At 40.5% G+C, this 26,499-nt stretch overlaps 1 protein-coding gene across 1 annotated transcript in view; it reads right to left on the bottom strand.

The window, feature by feature from the left end:
* Window positions 1–613: 613 nt before the first annotated feature.
* The window catches only part of ABCC1 (ATP binding cassette subfamily C member 1 (ABCC1 blood group)), a 134,864-nt gene continuing 108,978 nt past the window's right edge, over window positions 614–26,499 (bottom strand). The window contains 12 exon segments of the mRNA XM_021001820.2: window positions 614–2,409; window positions 2,996–3,190; window positions 6,542–6,708; window positions 8,751–8,909; window positions 9,471–9,617; window positions 13,263–13,303; window positions 13,306–13,363; window positions 15,602–15,728; window positions 18,123–18,322; window positions 19,433–19,743; window positions 23,243–23,450; window positions 25,642–25,771. Coding sequence (XP_020857479.1) covers window positions 2,301–2,409; window positions 2,996–3,190; window positions 6,542–6,708; window positions 8,751–8,909; window positions 9,471–9,617; window positions 13,263–13,303; window positions 13,306–13,363; window positions 15,602–15,728; window positions 18,123–18,322; window positions 19,433–19,743; window positions 23,243–23,450; window positions 25,642–25,771 — 1,852 coding nt within the window. The 3' untranslated portion in view covers window positions 614–2,300.

Here is a 26,499-nt window from a genome sequence, read left to right as displayed (position 1 = left end):
ATTAAGCACCTACTATGTGCCAGACTCTATGATAAGAACTTACATAATGAATTGAAGCACTCATCTAGATAAGTGAACATCTGCAGTTTTCCTTCTGCCCTCACAGGCTCTAATTTCCATGGTCGTAGCATTCGGAACCAGGACTTAATGATACATTCTGTCTCATCCTCACGATGCTGATTCAACTTTCACCCAGATCCTGAGATTTCTCCTGGCTCAATGCCAGGAAGAGTTCACAAAGACTGTTCAACATTTGAAGCACATTTTAGGCTACCCAGGGCCATGTTCTGGTTTTTAAAATATTTCAAATACGAAATCCCAAATTTGGCATTTTCAAATCAAAGCTTCACACCCAAAAGCCAGACCATCAGCAGCCTGGGTACAACGGTACAAGTTAACTGAAATTAACTGATCATTTTGTGTCCTTTCCACCTGTCCATCTGCTGCCTTCTTTCCATCTTCAATTACTTTGCCCATTCCCTGCTTCCTCCCAGTATCCTATTCTTGACAGTTCCAGTTCATGTGAACCAATACAAGGCGCATTAATACCTTAACATGATTTAAAGATGTGTATGGGATTATTGCTGCAGCTTTTAAGGAATGGGGACAACCATTTCAAAACAAAAAATTGAATTTTTTTTTACTGCAAATTATTTGCAAATGTTCACATTTCCAGTGTATTCATTACAAAAAGATACCCAAGAAAAACTTGGTTTATCCAACTTTAAGGAATTATATAATTTACAAAAAATAAATATTTTTTTCCCATCTTAGAGAAGACATTTCTCTGGTTTTGGGGTCAGCAACATAATTCAAAGTCTGCATCTCTGAGTAAGTGGAAGGAAGTCTCTTTGCTTTTTGGATACCATTGTAATTTCCTGCTGAGACAATATACATTGAGGAAATCGTTTTCTCCATTTCTTCCCAGGAACGCACAGGCCAGCCAAATGCACAAATCGGCTCAGCTGCCTGTTGGGAGTTACGCACTGTCAAATATTTATCAGCAACAGAGCACAAGTCTGAGGTGGTTGCTCTCCCTGAAGAAGGTGTGGATGGGTCTGGATAAGAATCCAAGACTGAGAGTCAGGGTTTCCATTCCCACCTCCATCAACAAGATCCTAGGGTTCTGGGGTCAAGAATTCAGAATTCAAAACAATGCTTGTAACAATCTACTGGGTTCTTATTATTAAGAACTAAGAATATTTGAGACAACCACAGTCCTCTTCTCTCTGAGAATTTCACAACCATAAACTTGTCCTTGCACATTTCAGTGATGTAGATATCTAGAGTATTATAACCATTTTGGAGATGGAATAAAGGAGGTAGGGAAAGGAAAAAAAGGATAGGGAAATCAACAAGTTCCCCAAGGCAGAAAGTCAGCAATAAAAAAACCTCAGAGCTCTGGATAGTTTTGCACCCTTCCCCTCTTAGCCCTGAAAAATCAACAACTTCTACCAAGTTTCCTGAATGCACACTGAGGTGACTGGGTCAATTTGGCTGCCTCTAGCTTCTGGAAGAAGTCCTCTCAATGCCAGTGCACTTCAGAAGGTGTCCCACGAGTGCAATTTCTGAAGTATAAATGCACGAGAGTATAGACAAGTGAAGTGAGTCCTAGGGACAGAGGTGGTTAAGAAAGAAACCCTCGCACCTCCCCAGGAACTGTCAGCCATTCTGTAGGGCATAGTAACATGGTAAGAACGGTATAATCAAGTACAGTAATTAAAATCCTCACCAAAAAACTGCAAACCAGAAAAATCTGGCGTGGTGGAGACGCAGCAAAGGGGAAATTAAATCAATAACCTAAGTGAGGATCCGGAAGCGAGGAAGCTTCTTGGAAAAGTCGGAAACTTAGGACTTCAGATCTTGAAAATATCTGAGGCAGTCTATTGGATTTGGTCACTAGCTAGCTAATAACTATGTGCAACCAACTTCTCCTGAAGATCAATGTTCAGAAGAAGTCCTCTGAAAAGTGGCAAAAACGTGGGAAGTTGTATTCCACGGAGCATAGATATGCATAGGGATGTATGGGGGAACACTGGAGGCTAGGGATGGGGGAAGCAATTATGGATATGAGAATGTGTGTGAGTCTGAAGAGGGGAGGCAAGAACGGAGATGTAGCATCTGTCCCTCGTTCACCCTACAATCCGAGCAGGTGAAGGGCAGAGACAGAGTGAGGTGGATGCTGCTGTTTTTGGTTTGAGGAGCAGAATGAGAAGGAATTCCAGGAGGCTCACTAGATCTCCTCTGTCCAATGCACATCAGCTTAGTTCAGTTCTGCCTGGAGGAGAAAACCTCAGCCCTCACACCAAGCCTGCGTCTTTAGCCATGTTGTAGAAAATGCCTTTCTTCTGCAGGAGGACAGAAGGTGAACCACACTCCATGATTTCTCCTTTATCCAGGACAATCACCCTGGGGTGGGAAAAAAACAAAACAAAACATAGTTGTGGGATATCTACCTCATGATGGTGTTGTCTGAAAGTAAAGAGGAGGGAGAAAGGAATGAACATTTTTATATAAGCATGTGCCAGTCACTGTGCTAAGCTTTTTTTTTTTTTTTTACAAATATTATCTCACACCAACCCTGAGATGTATGATCCCCATTTTATAGTTGGGAAAATCGAGGCAATCAGAGGTTAAATGACTTTCTCGGGGTCACAGAGTTACTAAGTGTCTGAGGACAGATATAGACTCAGGTCTTCCTGATTCAGGCCCTGGGCTCTAATCACAGTGCTACTCCAAGTAAAAAATCCAATGACCTTCCTGAGGGTAAAAACTATAAGGAGGAAATTATATCAATGACGTAGGTAAAGATATAAAAGCAAAGAAACTTCCCAGAAGAGTCAGCAAATTTGGACTTCAGATTTTGGAAAGATCTGAAGTAGTCTATCAGACATGGTAACTAGCTCCTGAAGACCAACTTTCAAAAGAATTCATTAGCTGCTGCTGGGAAAACCAACCCCGCATGAGATGACAAGAGGAAACAGGTGGGCTTTACCTTGTGTAGTCCAGGATCGTGTTGAGCCGGTGAGCTATGGTGAGGACAGTGCAATCATCAAACTGTGTGCGGATTGTAGACTGAATGAGGTTGTCTGTTTCCAGGTCGACTGCAGCGGTAGCCTCATCCAGTACCAAGATCTTGGTTTTCCTCAACAAAGCCCGTGCCAAGCACACAAGCTGGCACTGCCCAACACTACACCCCACAGGGAAGGAGAAAGGGGGGGAGAGAAAAGAGAGGAGAGAAGAGGAGAGGAGGAGAGGGAAGAGAGAAAAAGATGGAAGGAGGGGGAGAGAGACAGATATTAGAAAACAACAACCCAACACACACATGAGCAGACACCTCTTCTCACTTCTTCCAGACAAAGAGAATGAACCCATGCTATTTCCTTAAGCTTTGCTCACTTTCAATGAGAGCTTAAAAACATTTTTCATTTTAATCAATCAACAAACATTCATTAAGCACCTATTGTGTGCCAGGTGCACTTTGATGTAATGTAACATCAGCTTCGATAACCTTTCCTACAGAGAATACAGAAACTTTCACTGTAAACTAACAAGACAATATTTAATATCTGCATATATGGTGGTAGGAGCATCTACCAGAGTCCCCAAGTGTGTGTGGCGTGGCTTAGTGCTTTTCCTTAAAAGGTACTGAAACTGTCCTCAAGGCTTAATTGGCTCAGGAGACTCGTGCTCAGGCTACTGACAAACCTTCTTGATGGCTTGAGTACAAAAAGCCATGAGGAGCTAAATCAGCTAGGCTTTGAGGCTTTGTACTAGCAAAACTGGAACATGACCAACACCAGATGACCAAACCAGGAAAACTACACTGAACTGTCTCCTCAGTAAATAGCATTTCCCTGCTCTGAAAGTCCTTTTCCTTGCAATGATAACCGCCTTTTGCTAACTGGTTAGATATACTATTGGGTGTCTTGTTTCACTCTAATCTCAAACCTGAGGGAGCAGCCTGAACTGATTAGCTGTGGCACATCACTCTGTGTTTCTAAGAGAAAACACAATCTTCAGAGACTGGCAATTCAACTGACATTGTGGAAGTATAACCTATCTGGTTTAGAGAAAGACTGAGAGACAGAGAGAAAGAGAGTAAAAAGAACTTCACTCTGAAAATTATTTTAACTCTTATGAGGAAACGCTAAAAAGAGAATTCTTTAGAGACCTGGAAAAAGCTATTTCCTTAAGAGAACTGAATGGTGTGACTGTTTCCAGAACAGAGGAAAGGTCAGCAGTTGAAGAGATGACTAAAGGTGACTTTTTGTATAGTACAGACAATGTTGTTCAGCCATTTTTCAGTTGTGTCTGACTTTTCGCAAATCCATTTGGGGTTTTCTTGGCAGCGATACTAGAGTATTCTATCATTTCCTTCACCAGCTCATTTTACAGATGAGGAAACTGAGGCAAACAGGATTAAGTGACTTGCCCAGGGTCACACAGCTAGTAAGTATCTGAGGTCATATTTGAACTCAGATCAGAGCTGAACTCAGGAAGATGAGTCTTCCTGACCCCAGGCCCAGCACTCTATCCACTGTGCCACCTAGTTGCTCCTAGTATAGACAATAACTGATGTCTATTTAATCCTAGGAGATTAGGTTTGATACATACGCACAAGTTAGTAAATAATTACAGGAAAGGAGGTTTTATCAGTTTATTTAACAAATACTACTTAATAGATTGAGGTGGAGGCTAATCACTAATTATTTAGCTAATGAGAAAGATGTTTCAATATTAGTAATTAATGTAGAATACAAAATATATCCTCTGAGAATCCAGGATGACAGAATAGGAAAATGAGCCAGTAACAGTCAAAAAGAAGGATGACCTAGGCTACATTTGTGCAATACTAATAACTGTTACATTTAACATGTCAATAGAATCCTCATCTATGACATAAGCCTGAAAATTATGCTTCCTTCTGTACTTAAAGTAAATACATGCTGCGTCTCGGTGGAGAGAAGGCAGACGTGGTTCACTGTCAATATTCATAATGGTTTGCTTTATCAACCTAAGTTCTTTCACTATTATTAATCCTCTACTTTGCTACATTAATTGCTCTGATTCTACTTACTTTATTCTGCATTAGTTCATAAAAATCTTCTCAAGTCTCTGAATTCTTCACTGTTTCTTACAACACAATGTTATTCTATTATGTTCATATACATATCATGTTCAACCATTCCCCAACTGACAGGCACTCACTTTGTTTCCAGTTCTTTGTTATCATAAAAAAGTGTTGCCATAAATATTTTTGACCCCTCTGGGAAGGTTGCCTAGTGGTGGCATCCTACAAGGGCTTTCAACTCCCATTTAACAGAAAGGAAAAGTGAAGTAATTAGTGGAAGAGCTAAGACTGGGATCAAAACTTCCCATTCACTCATGGTGCCTCTGAGCTTGTCCCTATCTGAACAAACAAGAGCTTGCTTTGTCTAGCAAGGATTGGAATTACCTTGCTATCAGTGATTTTATCAGCAGCTCTATAAAGCATTCCACCCTTCTTCCTGGGGTCCTTGGAGTCAACCTGTTCTCTGATATTCTGTGCTAGAATGATCAATCTTGACCCTGAAGAGCAGATGGTAAAACACACAGAAGAGGTAGAAAACCACAGGTCCAGAAGGTTGCCTAGGTTACCAGACTCTGCTGAAATATTTTTCTTTGGTTCAAGGGAGGATCAATGAAGGGGGAGAAAGGGCAGTAAATTAGGAAAAAAAATTATTAGTATGATTTCAAAAAACTCTCATGCAAAACAGAAGTCAGTAGATGACTCTTGACCCAGAGTCAGAGCTTAACTTTTTTATCTAAGTGGAAGAACACTGGGGCCAGGCATTCTGGGTTTCAGTGCACAGCTACCATTTTGTCCCAATCTTGAAACACAAGAGCAAAAGTGATAGTGACAGCACATATGTGAGGGTAGTAGGAGGGATAGGACAAGTCCACTGCTTCCACCATGAGTCATCATAATCTGTTTCCTATGGAAGGATTGAGATTTGCAAAAAACAATGTCTCTGAGGATAATCTGAATCCCAGCTAGATTTTAGCTCCACATTTCATCTGACTAATACAAGTCTTCCTGCAATGATCCCTTACATAACCATTCCCCAAAACCTATACCAGGATTCAATCTCAAGGCAGTCAAATTGCCCTGGTCATTAATCTAATCCAAACAAAAGGACGTCAACACTCAGAAGTAAGGAAGACTCTCTTTATCCAAGCTTGTCCATCCCCCATCCAAACAAACATAATTTTTTTAAATGGTTAATTTATTTGTCTCTACTTTGTTAGATACTAAGTGTTTTATATATGATTTTATTCTTTATTTGGTATGCTTATCTTTTGCTTTTGTTAGCATTTTTTGAAATTTATAATTTTTAAAATGTGGTGTCAGGTTGGTTGGTTGTTGGGTGGGGGTGTGTGTGTGTGTGTGTGTGTGTGTGTGTGGTTGTTGTTGGGTGTGTGTGTGTGTGTGTGTGTGTGTGTGTGTGTGTGTGTGTGTGTGTAATAGAGAGGAGGAGGCCCATGCCTCTGACCCTACCTCAGATTCTCCCCTCCTTCTGTACACTCATGATTCAACTTATCGGGAAGAGCTGACACAAAGTTCTTCAAGTGAGCCAGTTCCAAAGATGTCCAGATTTCCTCATCTGAGTACTGGTTAAATGGATCCAGGTTCATGCGCAGGGAGCCGGAAAACAAGACTGGATCCTATTCAAAGGAAAGTTTGGAATGTACCATGACTCAAGGCAAAGATGCTAGAGGAGTTGACCTATAGGCTCAGTGAAGTAATTCCCTTCATCATTAGCTAAAAGATAGGCTTCACACTCTTTTCTAAGACAGAGCTAATTTTCCATGAAAGGAAACTGAGGCCTAGGATGGTTAAATAACTTCCCAGAGTCACCCAGGTAGTGTCAGAGGTGGGATTTGAACCCAAGACCCTAGACAGCAAAATAAGCTTTTTGTGCTCTTTACCATGTATGTAAAAATAGTCCTACTCATGGGAAAACCAGAATGATGAACGTCCGATAATCCCTTGTTTTGGCTTCCAAATGAAGAAGTTATATAGGGAAAGGACAGATCAGAGACTGTTCTTTACCATCTGAGCACTAAGAGCTCTCGGATTTCCAAAGTCTGAGTTGGATGTATGAGGAAGGAGTGATGCAGGCCACAAAAAATTGCACATATTCACATTCCACATCTGAACCAGCCCATTTATGGTACTTAGGGATAGTGCCATGGAGAGTAATAATAGCTCCCATCTATCAAGCACTTCACAGTCTACAAAATGCTTTCCTCACAACAATCTGGGAAGGTAGGTACAGTAAGTACTATTACCCCATTTTAGAAATGAAGAAACTGAGGGCCTAGAAGCAAGAAATAAGTTTTGTAACCAATGCAGTGATTTACAAATGTGAGCTGTTACTCATGGGAAGAGACATGCTAGGGTCCCACAGAAAGCAAATGACAGAGTTGTAATTCAAATCCAGGTACTATGTCTCCAAGCCTGGAACTCTTCCCACTACTCTCTGATGGCAAATATTCAAAAAGGAAGCCAAAGAGCAAATAAATTTCCTTTGTGGTCCCTACTAGAGATGTATGGCCTGAAAATGCCATCTATGCCTACCCTTTATCATTCCCCTTACCCCTAATCATTGCTTAAATGTACCATTTGACTTCTTATCCAACAAATGTCCCAGGCATCAGATAATTTCTTTCTTTCTTTCTTTCTTACACATCATTAGCTATGATTGAACCCCCATATACCTTTACATATGCAAAAGGTTAACCAGGGTGCTAACGATAAACAACTAATTTATTTGGAGCTCAAACCCAGCAACTATTTCTTAATCCAGACCTGGCTAGGGCCTAGGATCAGCCAGCCAATGATAACAATTTCTCGACCAGCCCCTTTAAAAAAAACCTTCTTTAGACAGAGGAACCACCTAATACCTCAAAACAGGGTTGTAGTTCCTGTAAGAATAAATAAATCCTTTTAAGTCTGGCTTTTAAGGCCTTCTACAATTTTTGACCTTGAACCTTGCTTCCCACTACTCTCCTACATAAGTCCCTCCAATTCCAAACTGTCTTAATCAAGACAGACTATGCTTTTTTTTTTTTAAGGCAATTGGGGTTAAGTGACTTGCCCAGGGTCACACAGCTAGTCAAGTGTTTTGTCTGAGGCCGGATTTGAACTCAGGTCCTCCTGACTTCAGGGCTGCTGCGCTATCCACTGCACCACCTAGCTGCCCCTCAGACTATGCTGCTTTTGGCCAATGGAAACTATTGTGGCATAATGAGTTTTAATTTATAAAAAGGAAATTATATTTAAAATCTTAAAACAATGGTTTATACACAAACATCAGTTTTGAAAGTTCTATTTAAGCTCTATGAAATAGAGGGTGGAGACTTCTAACTCAAAAACAGATGACGATAAAAGACTTCATTCCTAATATATCATACAAAATATGCAAAGATCATATTTATCTGAGAAAATTTTCATACAAACACATGTCAATAATAAAAAATTAATTAAGATCACTGTCTAAAAACTTGACAGGGATGCTACAGAAGGAATTCTTATAATGCGTAGGAAGATATAATTAATTAGATGACCTCTAAGATTTCACTTCCAACTCTGCATGATAAAATTCATCTGACATATTAAAATTAAAAGAAAATAATTTTAAAAGTCATCCTTCAGCAACGTAAGCTATTTAAAAGTTGCCTTCTTCCCTCCCCCAGCCTTGTACCTGAGGGATAATGGTGATCTTGAACCTGAGGTGATGCAGCCCAATCTTGGCAATATTGATACCATCAATGACGATCTCTCCTTCTGCAGACTCGTTGATACGAAATAAGCCCAGGGTGAGTGAAGACTTGCCTGCTCCCGTCCGACCTACAATCCCAACCTGTTGGATAAAACCAAATGGAGATGCCTGAACGCTGGGCTCCCCAGGGACCATACAGGAATGATGCTAATCCTTCCCCTACTCCTGTTCCAAACGTATTCACTGACAGCCATTTTAATCATCAGCCTAGTGCTGCACCTACAACAACACTATCTTCCCCACTCAAAGCTTCCCAGAGACAGCTTCAAGGCATTCATTCTCTTCTTCCAGAAATGGCTAAGGAACAAGAGGTCATTTTGGAACCTGCTTTTGTAAAACACTGCCTGGAGGGACAATGGTACTATCTACATCTTTCTGGACCAAAGCTGAGCCACTCTGGTTTCCAAAGAAGGCCACTCGGTCAACTGGAAGCTGAATGGTCTCTTTTCTGAGAGAAGAGTGACTTCAGCTGGTTCCATCTGCCTGGTCACAGTGGCCTTTTAGCTGACATTTTTAGGATCACACCTACATCTGTGTTAAAAAGGCAGCTTAAAAGCTAGAGGGAAAAAAAAAAGCTAGAGAAACAACTCACGCAGGTCAGGAAGAAGAAGCTCAAGGTACAGGTAGAGAGTAGATACCTACCTTCTCCCCTCCTTCAATGGTAATATTGATGTGTTTCAGAACTAAGTCTAAGTCCTCCCGATAACGTAAACTGAAGTCTCGGAATTCCACTCGGCCCTGATGTGGCCAGCCGCTGGGAGGGGCTGTTTCTTCAATATCCCACGGAGCCTGAAATCAAAGCCAGGGAAGATGGTCAGGGGAGAGATCAATCTAACTCAACAAGCATTTATTAACTGCTTACTCTGTTCCTGAAATTCTGCTAGGCACTAAGGGAACAAATTACAAAAGAGAAACAGTCCCTGCCCTCAAGGAGCTTACAATCTACTGGAGGGACATAATATATACAGATAGGTGTGTAAGCTAAATACAAAGTAATTAGGGGGCTGAAGGAGGAGCACTAACAATTTGGAAGCATCAGGAAAGGCCTTGTATAAAAGGTGACGTATGAGTTGAAATCTGAAGAAAGCTAGAGATTCCTTGGATATCCATTAGGAAAATGAACGACAATCCCTTCCCCAGTCCCGAGCACCACGAACCTCCAACAACTTCTGACTTAAAGGACTACAAAGCCAACCAAAAGTTCCATATTCCCATCTCTACCAGAGAAACCTTCAAATCAGTGGGTTAGCAAATTCCAATCATCCTGCTTCCTTCCCCACCCACAGTCCCAAGGAGTGACACTACTTTCTAGGACAGGGGCATCGGACTCCTGAGGGTCACATATTGACTTAGGAAACCACAAATTAACATCATCCATGTTGAAGTCCATTTTTATTGTTTTGCTAGATATTTCTCAATTACTTTTTTACAGACTGCTAGACAGTTGGACACCTCTGCCCTGGAAGATGCCACAAACAAAGCTGCTGTTGACATAAACTTAAGAGAAACTCAGAACCGGAAGCGCCCTTAAAGATGCAATCAGTATTAGATCATAGGATCTGGAAGTAGAAAAGACCTCAGAGGTCATAATACCCTCTTTTTATGGAGGAGGAAACTAGGTCCTGGGGTGATTTAAGTGACTCGTCCTCAGTCATGCAAGCAGTAAATGGCAGAGCCGATATTTGAATTCAGATCATTGTGACTCCCAGTTCAGCACCATTATCATTGTACCATATAACTCTAAAATGATTGGGGGGGGGCCTTCTCTTGGCAGTTTGAGACAGGTAGGAAAGGAACACAAAAGACCTTTCTGCTCCAATGGTGAAAGAAGCTTCTCTACTAGGGGCTCATTAACAGAGCAAAGGGGGGCAAACTGATGCTTTTACTCTGCTTAGATCACAGAAGGCACTCAATTAATCTTTGTTGGATTACGTTGAACAAAGGCAAGTGCAGGTTGCTGCTGCTACTAAAACAGATGTTGCCAAGAAACTCCTGAGTCTTAAGAAAAGGATGAATCGGGGCAATTCAATGAGGTGCTACAAGTAACACCTCATATATTCAAAGTCCTTGTAACTGAATGTTCTAGGTAATAAAATATTTCCATTTAAACCCTTACGTTTGCTTTTGCGTTGACTACCTGGAAATCTGTCACATTATAGGCTTTCTTGTCCTTTTAAGCCACATAGAGAGAACTTAATTGAACCATTCTGGATGAATCAGGGTAATTAATAGCTTGAACATTAATTTTGCTGAAACAGAATACAGTGACATCTTCAGGGATTCTTGAGGGGTTTAGGATTGTTTAATCCTTTTATTAAACCCCACCCCCTCCAGGCTTCTGTGCTTTTTAAGTCCTTGTTCTTACTTAAGAATTTTTCCTTATAGCTTTTACTTCTTCCTGTTATTATTATGTATACCTTTTAAATGTTTTTACTGTGCTATGCGGCACAGTGGATAGAGTGCCAGGCCTGGAGTCAGGAAGACTCCTCTTCATGAGTTCAAATCTGGCCTTAGATACTTACTAGCCGTGTGACTGGGCAAGACACCTATCCCTGTCTGCCTCAGTTTCCTCAACTGTAAAATGAGCCGGAGAAGGAAATGGCAAACCACTCCAGTTATCATTGCCAAGGAAATCCCAAATGGGGTCATGAAGAGAAGAGCTGGACATGACTAAAATGACTGAACAACAACAAATGTGCTAGGAGCTAGAAAACTAAATAACTGGGTTATTAGAACATCTAAATTAAAAGTAAGGAGGGTACTTTTCTCATAGGAGAGAGCCTCTCAGGCCTTTGCTGTTGTTTAGTTGTTCAGTTGCATCCAACTCTTCGAGACCCTGTGGACCACCGCACACTAGTACTGTAGGATTTTCTTGACAAAGATACTGGAGTGGTTTGCCATTTCCTTCTCCAGTGGATGAAGGCAAACTGAGATTGACTTGCCCAGGATCCACACTGCCAGTAAGTGTCTAAGGCTGCATTTGAACTCAGGACTTCATGTCCCCAAGTCCAGCACAAGTGCCCACTACACTACCTACTTGTCTGCAGTTTTTGTAGCAGAGTCTGGCTAAATGATGTCCAGTGACAATTGAGTCCATTTGGAAAAGGCCTTTTAACTTGCACCTCCCTGTATTTCTTAAATCTTCTATATTACTTCTTGACTGGCTTACAAAAGATGGCAGATTTAAAGCTGAAAGCAATCTTATTGGTTACCTAATCCAACACCCTCATTTTACAGATGAAGAAACTGGGGCCAAAAGAGTTCAGTGACTCATCCAAGTCTTATATTTGGGTTCCAAAAATCAAATTCATCAAGTTCAAGATGGTAGAGGTATAGCGAGGCAATACTTAGTCTGAAAAGACGGGAGACAGGACCATGGAGGTATTTTAGTAAAATCCAAAGCTCAATATGGGTCAATGGTCTAAACTGATATGGCATTTAAAAAAAAAAAGGCAATCTTAGGCTATAATTTGTAATGTTCAGGACTAAGCATACTCTGTACTGATCAGACCATACCTAGAATATTTAATTTCAGTTCTGGGTACCAGAGAACTGAAGGAAATTGACAAGCTGGAAATCAGGCAGAGAAGGTGACTAGGATGTAAAGATTGTGCCTCCTATTAAGAACTGACTAAAGGAACTGTGGGGAATAATTAGAGTGATTTTAATAGAAGAAGCTATTCTATACTGTCTGTCTCACTGAGATAGGCAGGATGCACAAATGTTCTTCATGTTCATCACATGCCCAGAAACATGAAAACGCCTCACTGATACCCAGTGAGACTCCCAAGAGTGAACCTCAAAAGGAAGACCGAATGGTGCTATTGGCAAGGGCTGGTATCACCATCTACAGAAAGCCTCAACATACCAGGTACCAGTTTTCAGAACAGGGATGAGAACTAAGAAGTCATTTTAAAATCTTTTTAGGTGGCCTGTGTAGGGCTATGTTTCACACACTGAAGGTTTCATGAACATGAAGCCAAGAAGAAAGTTTTTCCTATAGGCAATTCAACATTTCAAATCTCAGGATCCTAAAACATGGCCAGGGACAAGATAGATCAGACAGTCAACCATAAAGCAGAAACTCCAGGTGCAATACCCCATATTTCCATTAGAGGATGCTCATGCCATTCTGTTGGAAGAATCCATTCTTGACTCAAGAGTAAGAATCTTGCTCAGTTCCACAGAGATGGACAGGCTTAGCCATTTCAGAAAATTAAAGAACAAGCCTGTTGGGTTTCTAGGTGGAATGTGATCCTTCTGATGCCGCTGAGAACCCTGGGTCCCTGTTCTATGTCTGCTTGAACATTTTCTTGGTGTTTCAGGGTTTAAGTCAAGACATACAGTTGGTGACATAACAGACTCCCAATGCCCTTGGGCAAGATGATTCTAAGTGAAGGTCAAGCACCTTTCCCAGATGCAAAAACACTTTACCTCCTTCTCTGTTTCTGAATATTCTTTGAGTCTCTCCACGCAACGATGTTTGTTTCCATCTCTGAGGACATTCTTACCAGCCAGTTCAAGTATGTGGTGACCTACAAAAGCAGAATTCATCTCAGTGAAAGGTCCTCATCCACCCTGCCCACAAACACTCCTTATCCCAAAAATCTCTAAGAAAAACATTTCTGAAAGACCCCCAAAAATACAGTCCATGGTAACCTCTTAAAGCACGAGACCATGGCACCTTCAGTGTCCTGTCAAACCCTCTGCGATACCCTACTGGCATGGGACATGAGCACAGAGATAATGACAGGAAATCACAAAGAATTCTCAAATTCAGGCATCTCTGAAAGTCCTCAGTAATAATCCTTTGCATCTGTATTATGCTTTGTATGTTTCAAAAAATATTCTCCAAGAGTTTTTTGTGTCATGAACCTCTTTGGCATTCTGGTGAAGTCTATGGAACTCTGCTCAGAATGATGTTTTTTTTAAATGCATAAAATAAAATATATAGCATTAAAAAGGAAACCAATTATAATGAAATAGTCATCAAAATATTAAAAAAAAACATTTATGGACCCCAGATGAAGAAGCTCTACATTATTCATTTTACTCTTATGGGGAATTCTATGAGGTAGGCAGGGCAGGTAGCATTACTTCTATTGGACAGGGGTGCTAAGGCCAATTACTCAAGGTCACATATAGGGTCAGAGGCAGAACCAGCCCTGGAATCCCAGTCTCCAGAATCCAAGTCCAAGTGACCTTTCTACCACCCCATTCAAACATGACAACTGAATTCTGATTCTAAAGAGGCTAAGCAATCCTGCCTTTAAATCCTCCCTCCCTTTGAGGGGCAGACAGTGGCAGTCCTTAAAAGGAATTCTACCCCTACACACCAAAAATAATCCATAGTGTATGGAGAAGCAGGGAGAGCACTTGACAAAGAGACAGGAAAGGTTGGTTCTAATCTGAGCACCGCCATTAATTTACCTGGCGATGTCTTCACGCCTCTGGACCTCACTTTCCTCACTTGTAAACTAAGAGGCTTGGACCAGAAGTCTAAGGTCGCCACACACCTCTGCTTATGCTAACTACAGACTTGGGACATCCTGGGCAATTTGGAGCAGAACTCTCATAGCAATCCTGCAGCACTTAAGCCTCCCGGCCCTACATTATCAGGTAATCTTATCCAGGTGTGAATGAATGTAAATACCGCCTCCAGCCTTTTTTACTTCGCTGTGAGCTCACTGGGAAAAGAAGGCCAACAGGATGCAGGGAGTTTCACCTGAAGATAAGAGATGCTGTGGCAACAAAAGAATTACCATCCAGGGACTTTGCTAGCAAGCAATGACCACTCTTCATGGAGGGGTGGAATGCTACATAAACTGTCAAGACTCAGTAGTTTGTGCCAGTCAGTTCTGCTTAACTTCTTTTCTTTGTTTCTAATGCAGGGCTCTAGTTTGGGCAGGGAGGAGAGGGAAGGGAAAGTCCACTGGGAAATAATCATGGAGTAAAAAACAAAAGACACGAAATCAGCTGGGGTCTAAGTCAACGTGTGTGGCTGGGTGAATGGACCAATGCCAAACCCACTTTCATATGTGGGAAACAGCAGCGAGCCTGGGATAAAAGCCCCAGTCCAAAAACACTCCTGGGCAAAAGGTGCCCATGAATTCCAAAACGCTGTCAGATAAACACAAGGCAAGGTTTCACGCTATTTATGAAAGACACCACACAGCTTGTCAGCTCTCCTGGATGTTCACCTTGCTTGAGATCAAAGTATCTCAAAATCCCCTGTCAGTTCTCAGATTCTAGGCTTCTGGGATTTTAGGTAATTTGCACATTTTCAAAACATCTCCCATGCTTCTGGGAACCAACATCAAAGGCAGAGCAAGGCCTTTCCTCATTAAAAGATCAAAGAAATAATTGAGAAGAGCTGGAAGGGGAAACAAATTCATCTCTGTGACCCAAGCTTTTACTGCTGTTGATGTCATTAAGTCATTTTTCAGTTGTGTCCAACTCTTTGTGACCCCATTTGGAGTTTTCTTGGCAAAGATACTAGAGTGGCTTGCCAATTCTTTCTCCACAGTTAAGGCAACTGAGGCAAACAGAGTTATGTGACTTGACCAGGATCACACAGCTAGTACGTGTCTGAGGCCAGATTTGAACTTAGGAAGATGAGTCTTCCTAACTCCAGGCCTGGCACTCTTATCCACTGCACCACACAGACCATAATGGACTCAAAATTGGGATGCAAGAACTCACAATCTTATCCCCTTCCACCTCCTGCCCTCTTTAAAAATAATTTGGAATATAGAAGATTTTCTTGCTCTTACCTGCAGGGAGTAAGAGACTGAGAGGCCCACCAAGCCAGGGCTGAGGCTGTGCCGGGAGATAACAGAAAACAAGGCCGCAAAGAGAACAATGCAGTTTCCCACACATTCCAGTCGGATGGCCAGCCACCTGCAGAGACATTTGTACACATACAGGTCAACCCTGGGCTCCAAGATGTAAGGAAGCAAAAAATGCCCTTCATTCCTGAAAGACTCTTTCAGTCTCTTGGTCTGAAACAGGCTGGCTTAGGAAAAGAGAGGAAAGGATATGAAGAGATAACTAAAACAAAAGTAACTTTTGATTTATCCAGTATCATCAGGAAATGAGGTGAATTCTCCAGATAACCAAAGCTTGTCCCCTGAAAGTGACAATTTTTAAAAAGCATGTATTATTTTCTTTTTCCTGCTTCCCCCCTTTATGAACAATTAAAAAAAGAAAAAAGAAAAAAAGTAGTATACTCGTAACAAATATGTATAATGAACTAAAATAAATTCCCACATTGGCCATACACAAAAATGTGTTTCCTTCTGCACTTTTAGAAAGAGAGAGAGAGAGAGAGAAAAGAAACGGGAAATGCTAAGTGGCGCAGTGGACAAAGCACTGACCCTGGAGTCAGGACCTGAGTTCAACTCTGGCCTCAGACACTTGACACTAACTAGCTGTGGGACCCCAGGCAAGTCACTTAACCCTATTGCCTTGCCAAAAAAAAAAAAAGAAAAAAATCCTTGGAGAACTGCTCTTAATCTCATAAATTTTAATAAGTTCCATATATTTTTAACATACATATGTGCATACAATATATATGCATATAAATAGCAGATTAGATACCTTTATCAAAAGAACCTGTTACAAAGATTTTTTCCCAGTTACCTGTTTCTCTTCTAATTTTAAGTGCACTAGCTTTTTGTGCTAAAATTTCTTCCATTTCATATAATCAAAACTGTCCATTTAATCTTCTGTGACCCACTCTGTCCCTTGGCAGCGACAACTCTCTGGGATGGATACCTTTCTAAAATACATCACAACTCAGATTAAATGCAATGATCAGCCTTGGCTCCAGAAGACATAATGAAATACACTTTCTGTAGGTGGAGAGGTAGGGGCCTATGGGTGAGGAATGCTGCATATGTTGTCAGATGAAGTCACTTCTCAGTTGCTTTTGCTTTCTTATCAAGTAAGGGTGGCACACCGATAAAGGACTGTCATTAAAAAAACAAGATGTTATCAACAAAACTAATTAAAATGCATCACACCTTCCTGATTTTTTAGTGAAGCAACTAGAATATAATTTCATCTTATCTTGATGACTCAGAGACATTAGTATGAACATCAATTGTTCTAGTGTTTTTTAATACAATGATTTCCTCAGGGGTTACTGAGGCTGTTTGTCCCTGCACTAAATGTCCTACTGCTATACTTTAAAATTCCTGTATCATCAATATAATGATAAACCACAAGTCCAAAAGAATGAAGATGAAACATGACACGCCTCAAGATAGAGAGGTGATAAACTGAAAAATCAGAAAGAGATACACATTTTTGGATATGCTTATTGTGGGAATATGTTTTGCTAGATTGTGTAGATAGAGATTGAGGAACTTTTTTTGCCTTTAAAAAAATTTGTTCATTGTGGGGGAGAGACATTTGAAAAGAAAGATTAATTTAAAAAAACTTGTTAGCAAAAAAAAATAATCTTCAAAAATAAATAAATAAATAGCTTATAACAAAGTGCATGCCTTCTCAATAAGGGGAGAAGGGAGGAAAAGGAGATAATCTGGAACTCAAAAAAAAATTTTTTTTTTTTAAAAAGGGCAGCTAGGTGGCACAGTGGATAGAGCACTGGCCCTGAAGTCAGGAGGACCTGAGTTCAAATCCAGCCTCAGACCAAACACTTGACACCTATTAGCTGTGTGACCCTGGGTAAGTCACTTAACCCTAATTGCCTAAAAAAAGAGAGAGAGAAAAAATAATTTTTTAAAAAAACCTTAAAAAATTTTTTACATGTAATTAGAAAAAATATTTAAAATAAATAACATTTATTTATTTAACAACAGAAAAGAAAAAAGAATAATGTCTATGTCTCCTTTTCTGTAGGGATGTGTCTCTTCCCTTCTTAATTATTTCCACTGGTGTCTTACAGCTTCTAAATTACCATCATATTTTATACATGAATGTTTGGGAGAGATAAAACGTTTCTGGATGGCATAAAGCCTGTACAGTTTACTTGAGAGAAAAGCATGAAGCCATCTCTAGTCCATCAATGGGAAACAGTGAAATAATGCGTGGGTAAGCACCCAGAGATGGCTTTATGATCTCCCAACAAGGATGCCATCTGGACGCTTTCTTTGCTTACTTCATGGCTATGCTGGTTGTCCAAAGTCTTAACCGCAAAATAAATGGGATTGTGTTATCTTGCTAAGGGTTCCCAGAAACCCTGGTGTGTTGTCTTCCACCGATTCCAATAGAAGACAAGGTAGTCTCTTTTGAAAGAAAAATGCTGGATCCCAGAGAATGCTAGCTCACCTGTTGGCTACGATGCTGGGGTAATAAGCTTTCTGATTCTCATCCACCTTCAGGTCACTCTGATGGATGAAACGTTGCTGCTCTTCAAAGGCACGGATGACGCTAACACCCAGGAGAGTTTCATTAAAGTGTGAATACACTGGGGATCGGCTGACTGACTCCAGGCGCTTCAACTGGCGGGAGGAGGCCACATAAAACCTCTGTGGGAACACGTCAATAAGCAGAAAGTTAGTCTTTATTAAGTGAAGCCATCCAAATTCTTCCCCTGAAAACTGAGGGAGGCCACTAGGGTTTCATCAAGCCAAATGCTTATGATGTACTATCCAATTCAACTAAGCTCTTAAAAGCTCGCAGGGTCAAGCAACGCCAAAGACTGTCAAGGAAAGCCTATGAGTGAGCAGTCATCACACTAGAGCCTTACTACTTACTTCTGGATTTGGGACTCAATTTGATTTTTAACACAAATCCAGTGCTTTATGGGGTCTTTAATAACTTCAGGCAATTAGATTTTTTTTTGTATCTCTACATAAAGTACACACAATAGACACTCTTTCTTGGGGACTCTAAAAGTTTAAGACTTTTGCTGAAATAAGTACACCTAGTGCTGTGTGCGTGTGTGTGCGTGTGTGTGCGCGCGCGCTCGCGTGTGTGTGTGTGTGTGTGTGTGTGTGTACATACAAAAGTATTATCGGGTCTATTTCACCCCCAAATTCCTAACTAATAGTGGCTAGCAAACCCATCTGCAGTGACTTTTTACGGCCCAGGTCAGTCAAACCACTGCCTTTTACTCCCCAGCACACAATCTTCTTCCCTCTTAGTGCTGGGGAACTCTATAACATCCTATGGTAAAAGAAATGGAAAACTTAAATTTTGTTATGTCTTGCTTTTGGATAATGCTTTACACTTTCTAAAGCATTTTCTGGGATGTTTTTATTTGATCCTCAAAGTAAGGCCCTGGAAAATTCTTCTTGTCATAAACACAGGTGTCAAACTGGCAGCCCCCAATACTTTTGAGTGGGGCCTAAACCAGATTAAAATATAAGTGGGAAATGTTCAACAAAGTAAACTGAAATACCATAAAACACAAATAATGTTAATTTCTGGTTTTCCAAGTTAACATGAGGCCCACAGGGACCCATTTATTTTTGAGTTTGATACCACTAGTCATGAGCTTACATGTCAAGACAATGATCCCTGATTACTAAGGATGAAGTGGAGCCTTGTCCAGTTTTGCAACACAGCTCAGCCTACAATTCCAGTTCTATTCTAATGTTCTAAGTGTAACATGACACAAACTTCCTGCTACTTACCTGTACAAAGAAATAGACAAGGCCAAGGGGTGGGATGATGATGGCAGCAATGGGTGTGGCCAGCAATATAATTATACAGGCACCAATGACACTGAACAGGGATCCCATGAACATCTTGATGATCTGAGGAATCATTGAGTCCACTGTATCCATCTCCTTGGAAAATCTATTCACAAGGTTCCCACTGGGTGTGCGTTCAAAGAAGCTCATGGGAGACCGGAGCACATTGTGGAGCAGGTCCAGATGCAAGCGGCGGGAAGCTAAGATGCCCCCAATGGATACCGTCATTGAGTAGCCAAATACTGCGATACCTAGAATACACCATGCCACCATTCAGGAGGTGAGCCCAGCAAAGGACAGAGATCATCTACACCTGTTTGCACATAATTTACATGTTTACATGCTGTATCCCAAGTTATTCCACTGTGCGCTCCTCAAGAATAGGGGCTGTTTTTTTGCATTCCTTTGTCTCTCCAGGGCTTAGCACAGTGCCTGGCACATAGTAGGCACTTCATAAAACGTTTACTGACTGCTTATTGACTGACTTATGAGAAACTAGAAAACATGAGAGCTTTTTACTTTTATCAAGATCTGCTACTGAGTAAGTTGCATCATTTCACTAGGTCTTAGACTTCCTCAGATGTTACTTGTCAGTTGGGTTTGTCTCTTTCCCTGTCACATGGGGGCCCCCCTAAAGAGTCTGAGAAACAGCTCAAGATTAGACTTTGGGTTATTGTAGCCATTATAAAAGATTTAGGAATCTACCTACTGAAACAAGCTCAGGAACTATATGAACACAATCACAAAATACTTTTCACACAAATCAAGTCAGATCTAAATAATTAGAAAAACATCAGTTGCTCATGGGTAAGCTGAGCTAATATAATAAAAATGACAATTTTACCTAAGCTGATCTCCTTATTCAGTGCCATACCATGAAACCGCCAAAAAATTATTTTATACAGCTAGAAAAAATAATAACAACATTCATTTGGAAAAACAAAACGTCTAGAGTATCAAGGAAACTAATGAAAAGAAATGCAGGGGAAGGCGGCCTAGCCATCCCAGATCTTAAATTGTATTATAAAGCAGCAATCATCAAAACTACTTGGCTGGCTAAGAAACAGAGTAGCAGATCAGTGGAATATATTAATCTATTATTTGATAAACCCAAAGACCCCAGCTTCTGGGATAAGAACTCACTATTTGACAAAAACTGCTGGGAAAAGTGGAAAAGAGTATGGCAGAAACTAGGCATAGACCAAAACCTCACACCATATACCAAAATAAAGTCAAAATGGGTTCATGATTTAGATATAAAGACTGATACTATAAGCAATCTGGGAGAGCAAAGAATAGTTTATCTGTCAGATTTATGGAGAAAAGAAGAATTTATGACCAAACAGGAGATAGAGAACATCACGAAATACAAAATGGATAATTTTGATTACATTACATTGAAAAGTTTTAGCACAAACAAAGCCAATGCAACTAAGATTAGGAGGGAAGCAGAAAACTAGGAAAGAATTTTTACAACCAGTGTCTCTGATAAGGGCCTCATTTCTAAAATATATAGAGAACTAAGTCAAATTTGTAAGAATACAAGTCATTCCCCAATTGATAAATGGTCAAAGGATATGAACAGGCAGTTTTCAGATGAAGAAATTAAAGTCACCTATAGTCATATGAAAAAAATGCTCTAAATCACTATTGATTAGAGAAATGCAAATCAAAACAACTCTGAGGAACCACATTACATCTATCTGATTGACTAACATGACAAAACATGCAATCTGATATAGGCTTTACATATACCAATGGAAAATGATAAATGCTGAACAAGATGTGAGAAAATAGGAACATTAATGCATTGTTGGTGGAGCTGTGAATTGATCCAACCATTCTGGACAACAATTTGGAACTATGCCCAAAGGGCTATAAAAATGTGCACATGCTTTGACCCAGCAATAGCACTTCTAGGGCTGTATCCCAAAGAGATCATAAAAATGGAAAAAGGACCCACATGTACAAAAATATTTATCACAGCTTTTTTTGTGGTGGCCAAGAATTGGAAATTGAGGGGATGCCCATCAATTGGGGAAAAGCTGAACAAGTTGTAGCATATGAATGTAATGGAATACTATTGTGCTATAAGAAATGGTGAGCAGATGGACTTCAGAAAAACCTGGGAAGACTTGTATGGACTGACACTGAGTGAAGTGAGCAGAACAAGCTGTGCAGATGACTAACTTTGATAGACTTAGCCCTTCTCTGCAATGCAATGGTTTAAGACATCTCCAAAACGTTTACTCATGATAGAAAATGCTATCCACATCCATAAAAAGAGATATGGAGTCTGAATGCAGATCAAAACATACTATTGGCTCTCTCTCTCTCTCTCTGTCTTTTTCTTTGTTTCTTCTTTCTTGTGGTTCCTCCTATTGGTTCCAATTCTTCCTCATAACATGACTAATGTGAAAATATGTTTAATAGGAATGTATATGTAAAGCCTATATCAGATTGCATGCCGTTTTGGGGAGGGAGGAGGGAGGCAGAGAAAAATTTTAAACTCAAAAGCTTATGAAAGAGTTTACTGACAAATCAAAATAAATTAATAAAAAATATATAAAGTTGAAAAAAAAAAGAATAGACTTCGGGACAAGCTAGGTGGTGCAATGGATAGAGCACCAGCTCTGGAGTCAAGACGACCTGTGTTCAAATCCAGCTCCAGACACATAACACTTACTAGTCTGACTCTGGGCAAGTCACTTAAAGTCACTTAATCCCTACTGCCTCACCAAAAAAAAAAAAAGAATGCACTTCACATTTAAAAACAAAATGAAAAATAAAACAAAAACTATTTTCTTATATTTTTCTATGTATAGAGACCATAAACTTAAATAATGACTCTTGCAACCTACATACATATATTTTGTTGGGAAGAGAATATTTTTGTATGAGGGCAGGTAGGTGATATACTGGATTGAGTGCTGGGCCTGGAGTCAGGAAGACCCGAATTAAATCCAGACACTTCCTAGATGTGTGACCCTGGGCAAGTCACTTAACCCAGTTTGCTTTAGTTCCTCATCTATCAAATGACAGATAGAGAAGTAAATGGCAAACCACTCCAGTATCTTTGCCAAGAAAACCCCAAATGGAGTCAAGAAGAGTCAGACACAACTGAAATGACTGAACAACAACAAATTTTGTATGGAGGATGCCATCTGAAGCCTTAACCTCCCTAATTCTAAGAAGACATTTGAAGACCAAGAAGGATTTGGGACTCTCCAGGAGATTGAAAGGAAGCTACTGGGGAGGTGAGAGTTCTATCTTTAACTTTCACTTAAACTCTATGGATGAAATTTAATTTTTAAAAAATCTTCATGGATGTAACAGTCAGACTCACTTGCTGAAGACCCTTTGAATAGTTTTTCCCTTTCCAATTAAGCTAAATAATAAGAAAAAAAAATAAGGAGACTCCATTTGTCCTTGCTACAGAGATGTAGTGTAATTCAACAGATATAGTCACTTCTTTATTAATAAGTGGTCCTTATTAATATTCTCACTTTAAGCTTCCTCATTTCTAAAACAGGCATAAAAGAACCTTCCTTTCTACCCATCTCAGAGTGCTGAGGTGAAAAGCAATTAGTTTAGTTTTAAAATATGAAAAACAAAACCAAAAAAACCCCAAATCTGAAACACAATGAACACCCCTATTCTTTTCATCATCCTTCCAATACTGGCTTCAACAGGATAACAGGAGGAGGCAAAACCTTCTAACCCAGGGATGTGGGATCTTGGCAGGCTTACCTTGAGAAATGCCCAGTGCTCCATACACGCCCAGCCGGACATCCGTATGCTGCTGTGTCCCATTGACCACAGGATCATCGGTCCATAAGCTGAGCCAATAGTTGGAAGCCAAGGCGGCTACATGGTTACTGACAAAAAGGAAGATGCTCAGAAAAGAGATAAAAAGTCCAATAGCTTTCATATAATCCCAGTACACTGACAGCTTTACCTAAAAACACAAGGGAGAAAAATCACTTTACAAAATTAAAACAAAAAACAAAAACGTAGGATGTCACTCACTTTCCCCCAAAACCCACATAGCCCTAGCAGGCAGCTAAGGACTAAGTCATGGTTCCAGAACCAGGTCCTAGAGTGAATCTAAGCCAGTGACCATATGTCAGCTAGTCCCTCTCTGCCTCCACTGTCACTGTTTCCCTCAAATAAAACATTCTCTCCTCTCTCTTATACCTATTCCAATCTTGTTCAGCCTCTAAAGCATGGCAGCTGTCTGAGCCTCTCACAGGAACTTTCCCTTACTACTCCAGCCCGCACTGCTCTCCTTCTGGGCAGAATTCCTACAGTACACAGCGTCTTTGGCCTAGCACACAGCATGATTATATTGTCTTGTATTATTAACTGTTATTTCATGTCTGTTAAGCTTCTCTCCTCAACTAGATAGAGGGTAGAAACCATGTTTTACACCATTACAGTGCCTAGTACAATGGTGAATGTTCAGTAAGACGTCAAAGATATTCATGGGTTGATTGATCAATTAAGTTCTATGGCACTCGTGTTACTCCCGGTCACTCAGGAAAAAGCTTCTATTTCCTTATAACCTGGTTTGGTTCAGCATGCTATGCTATCTTTCCTGAGAATCGTACAGTTAGCAGTTCCCACCTTCCCCCACTTATACACTATATAAGGCAAGTAAATACAGTGACTCAGAAAGAAATTACTGTAAACTAAAACTGGACACTTCAGTGTCTTATCTCTGTCTCTGGTCCCAGTGATCCTTTTCTGGGAAATGATGCATGAAAATAAAGGAAATGGATAACTCAACAGTATACCTATAATCCTCAATTATTCTTGTCCTTTGAGCAGATATAAAAGTTAAAAAGCAGCAGGGAGGGAGGTGTAATTGTTTGCTGCTGGTGACCTGACTCCCTAGGAAGGCTTTGGGCTGGAAGTCAAGAAGAAAGCAGAGGGAAGGATTGTGAGCAAAAGGAAAGAGCAGAGACTGGCTCGTCATCTCAAAGTTCCTGGAAGACAGCTTGAGATGAAAGGAATAGCAATCTGGAGGTCAGCTCCCCAACAAAAACATCATGGGGTAAAGAAGTAGCTACAATGTTGAGATGGATCTCAAAGTTCTCCCTCTCCAATCTTCTGTCTCTTCACTTTCTACTCAACCCATCCTTGGGTATCATCTTTCAATGTGTGAAACCAAGCCCCACTGACAAGGGGACACTTTGTGGAGGGCTTTCTCACAACCTTTAATAACATCCCTAGGTCACATTTAGAGAGTGATTTACCTTACCAATCCCATGTATAAACATTATCCCTATTTTACAATGTGAGGAAACTGAGGCTTGGAGGCTAAGTGCCTTGCCTATTGTCATCACTGGCTAGTGAGATTACAGCGAAAGCAGGATCTGACTTAAGAGAACTATTCTTGTATCTCTGGGAGCAGCCAATGAGAGTGGTAATACTGAATATTAGAAAGGTTAATGGAATAAAGACTTGCAGCTTAACTATCAATTAACTTTATGTTGTAAATTTAACCCTGTGGACCTCAGTTTCCTCACCTATAAAATAAAGAGATTAAATCAGATGAACTCTTAAGGTCCTTTTCCAACCGTAAAGCTATATGAATAGTCAAAGACCTACTGACTTGTTCCCTTACTATATTTACCCTTTTTTTTTTTTCTGATTTGGGGGTAATTTTCTCCCTCACTGGCATTACCGTCAATGGGTCAGTAAGGGCAAGGAGAAGTGGTGGCACTCCAGGATAGCTTTAAATGGAGTACAGATTTTTAAATCTGTAAAATTTAAAATTTGGGCAGCTAGGTGGCAAGGTTGGTCCCAGAGTCAGAAATACCCAAGTTAAATCTGGCCTCAAATACTTACTAGCTGTATGACCCTGGGCTAGTCACTTAATCCTGCTTGCCTCAGTTTCCTCATCTGTAAAATAAGCTGGAGAAGGAAACGGCAAACCACTCCAGTATCTTTACCAAGAAAACCCCAAATGGGGTCACTAAGAGCTAGACAAATGAAACAAACGAACACAAAAGATTCTTAAAATCTGAGATAACATTATTTCCACCTCCCTTTCTTTAAGCAAGCAAGGTCAAAAGCTGATGCCCTTGATGCTCTTGGTGACTGTTAAAAGACTAGCAGCTGATCGATCAGCACTTGGATTTTACCTGCCCGGTCTTGGCTTTATCAGCCTCCATCAGTTTCCAGGCTTCCTTCTCTGCTTCAGATTTCTGCACGTCGGCTGTGCTGCCATGTTTCCCAGGCTCTGCACTATAGGAGGAGGAGTTACTGACCTGTCTAGAGAAAACAACACAGACAGAGTCAAACCTTTGTAGTCACAGATGGAGCCTGAGCCCCAGGACCTATGTGAGCGCACACTTGATGAGAAATCTCACCAAGAGCAAGAACAGCCACACTGCCCACACCAGGGTTCTACAATTCAAAAGAGCAAAGTCTCTGAGCAGAGGGCAAACCTGAACAAGAAGACTTGATCTAAGTGGCCGGCATACTGACCTGGGGGTCGGGAGATGTGGGTTCTGGTCCAGCTCTGCCACTGTACCTGAACCTTGGATTTCTCAGAAATTGATTACTCCCTCATCAGAACTTCTATAGCATATTTTTAAAATCCAATCTAATCTAACAAGTATTTATTAAATCCCTAATATGCACAAAGACAAAAATGAATAATAGATTGTGTCTGCCCTAAAAGAGCTTACATTCTTCCAGGACTAGATAAGGCTTGAACCTGGCCATCTGGGAAATATCACGTACTTCTACTCCAGCACAGTGCCTGGCACACAGTAAGTGCTACATAAATGTTTGTTTTTGTTGTTCAGTTGTTTCAGTCATGTCCAACTCTTCATGACCCCATTTGGGGTTTTCTTGGCAAAGTTACTGGAGTGATTTGCCATTTCCTTCTCCAGTTCATTTTACAGATGAGGAAACTGAGGCAAATGGGGTTAAGTGACTTGCCCAGGATCACACAGCTATTAAGTGTCTGAGGCCAGATTTGAACTCACGAAGAT

Source organism: Phascolarctos cinereus, unplaced genomic scaffold (genome assembly GCF_003287225.1).
Source record: "Phascolarctos cinereus isolate Bilbo 61053 unplaced genomic scaffold, phaCin_HiC Scaffold_4;HRSCAF=312, whole genome shotgun sequence".
Classification (NCBI taxonomy): Eukaryota; Metazoa; Chordata; class Mammalia; order Diprotodontia; family Phascolarctidae; genus Phascolarctos; species Phascolarctos cinereus.
Note: the sequence above shows the minus strand (reverse complement) of the source record. Positions and strands in the feature narration are given on the sequence as shown.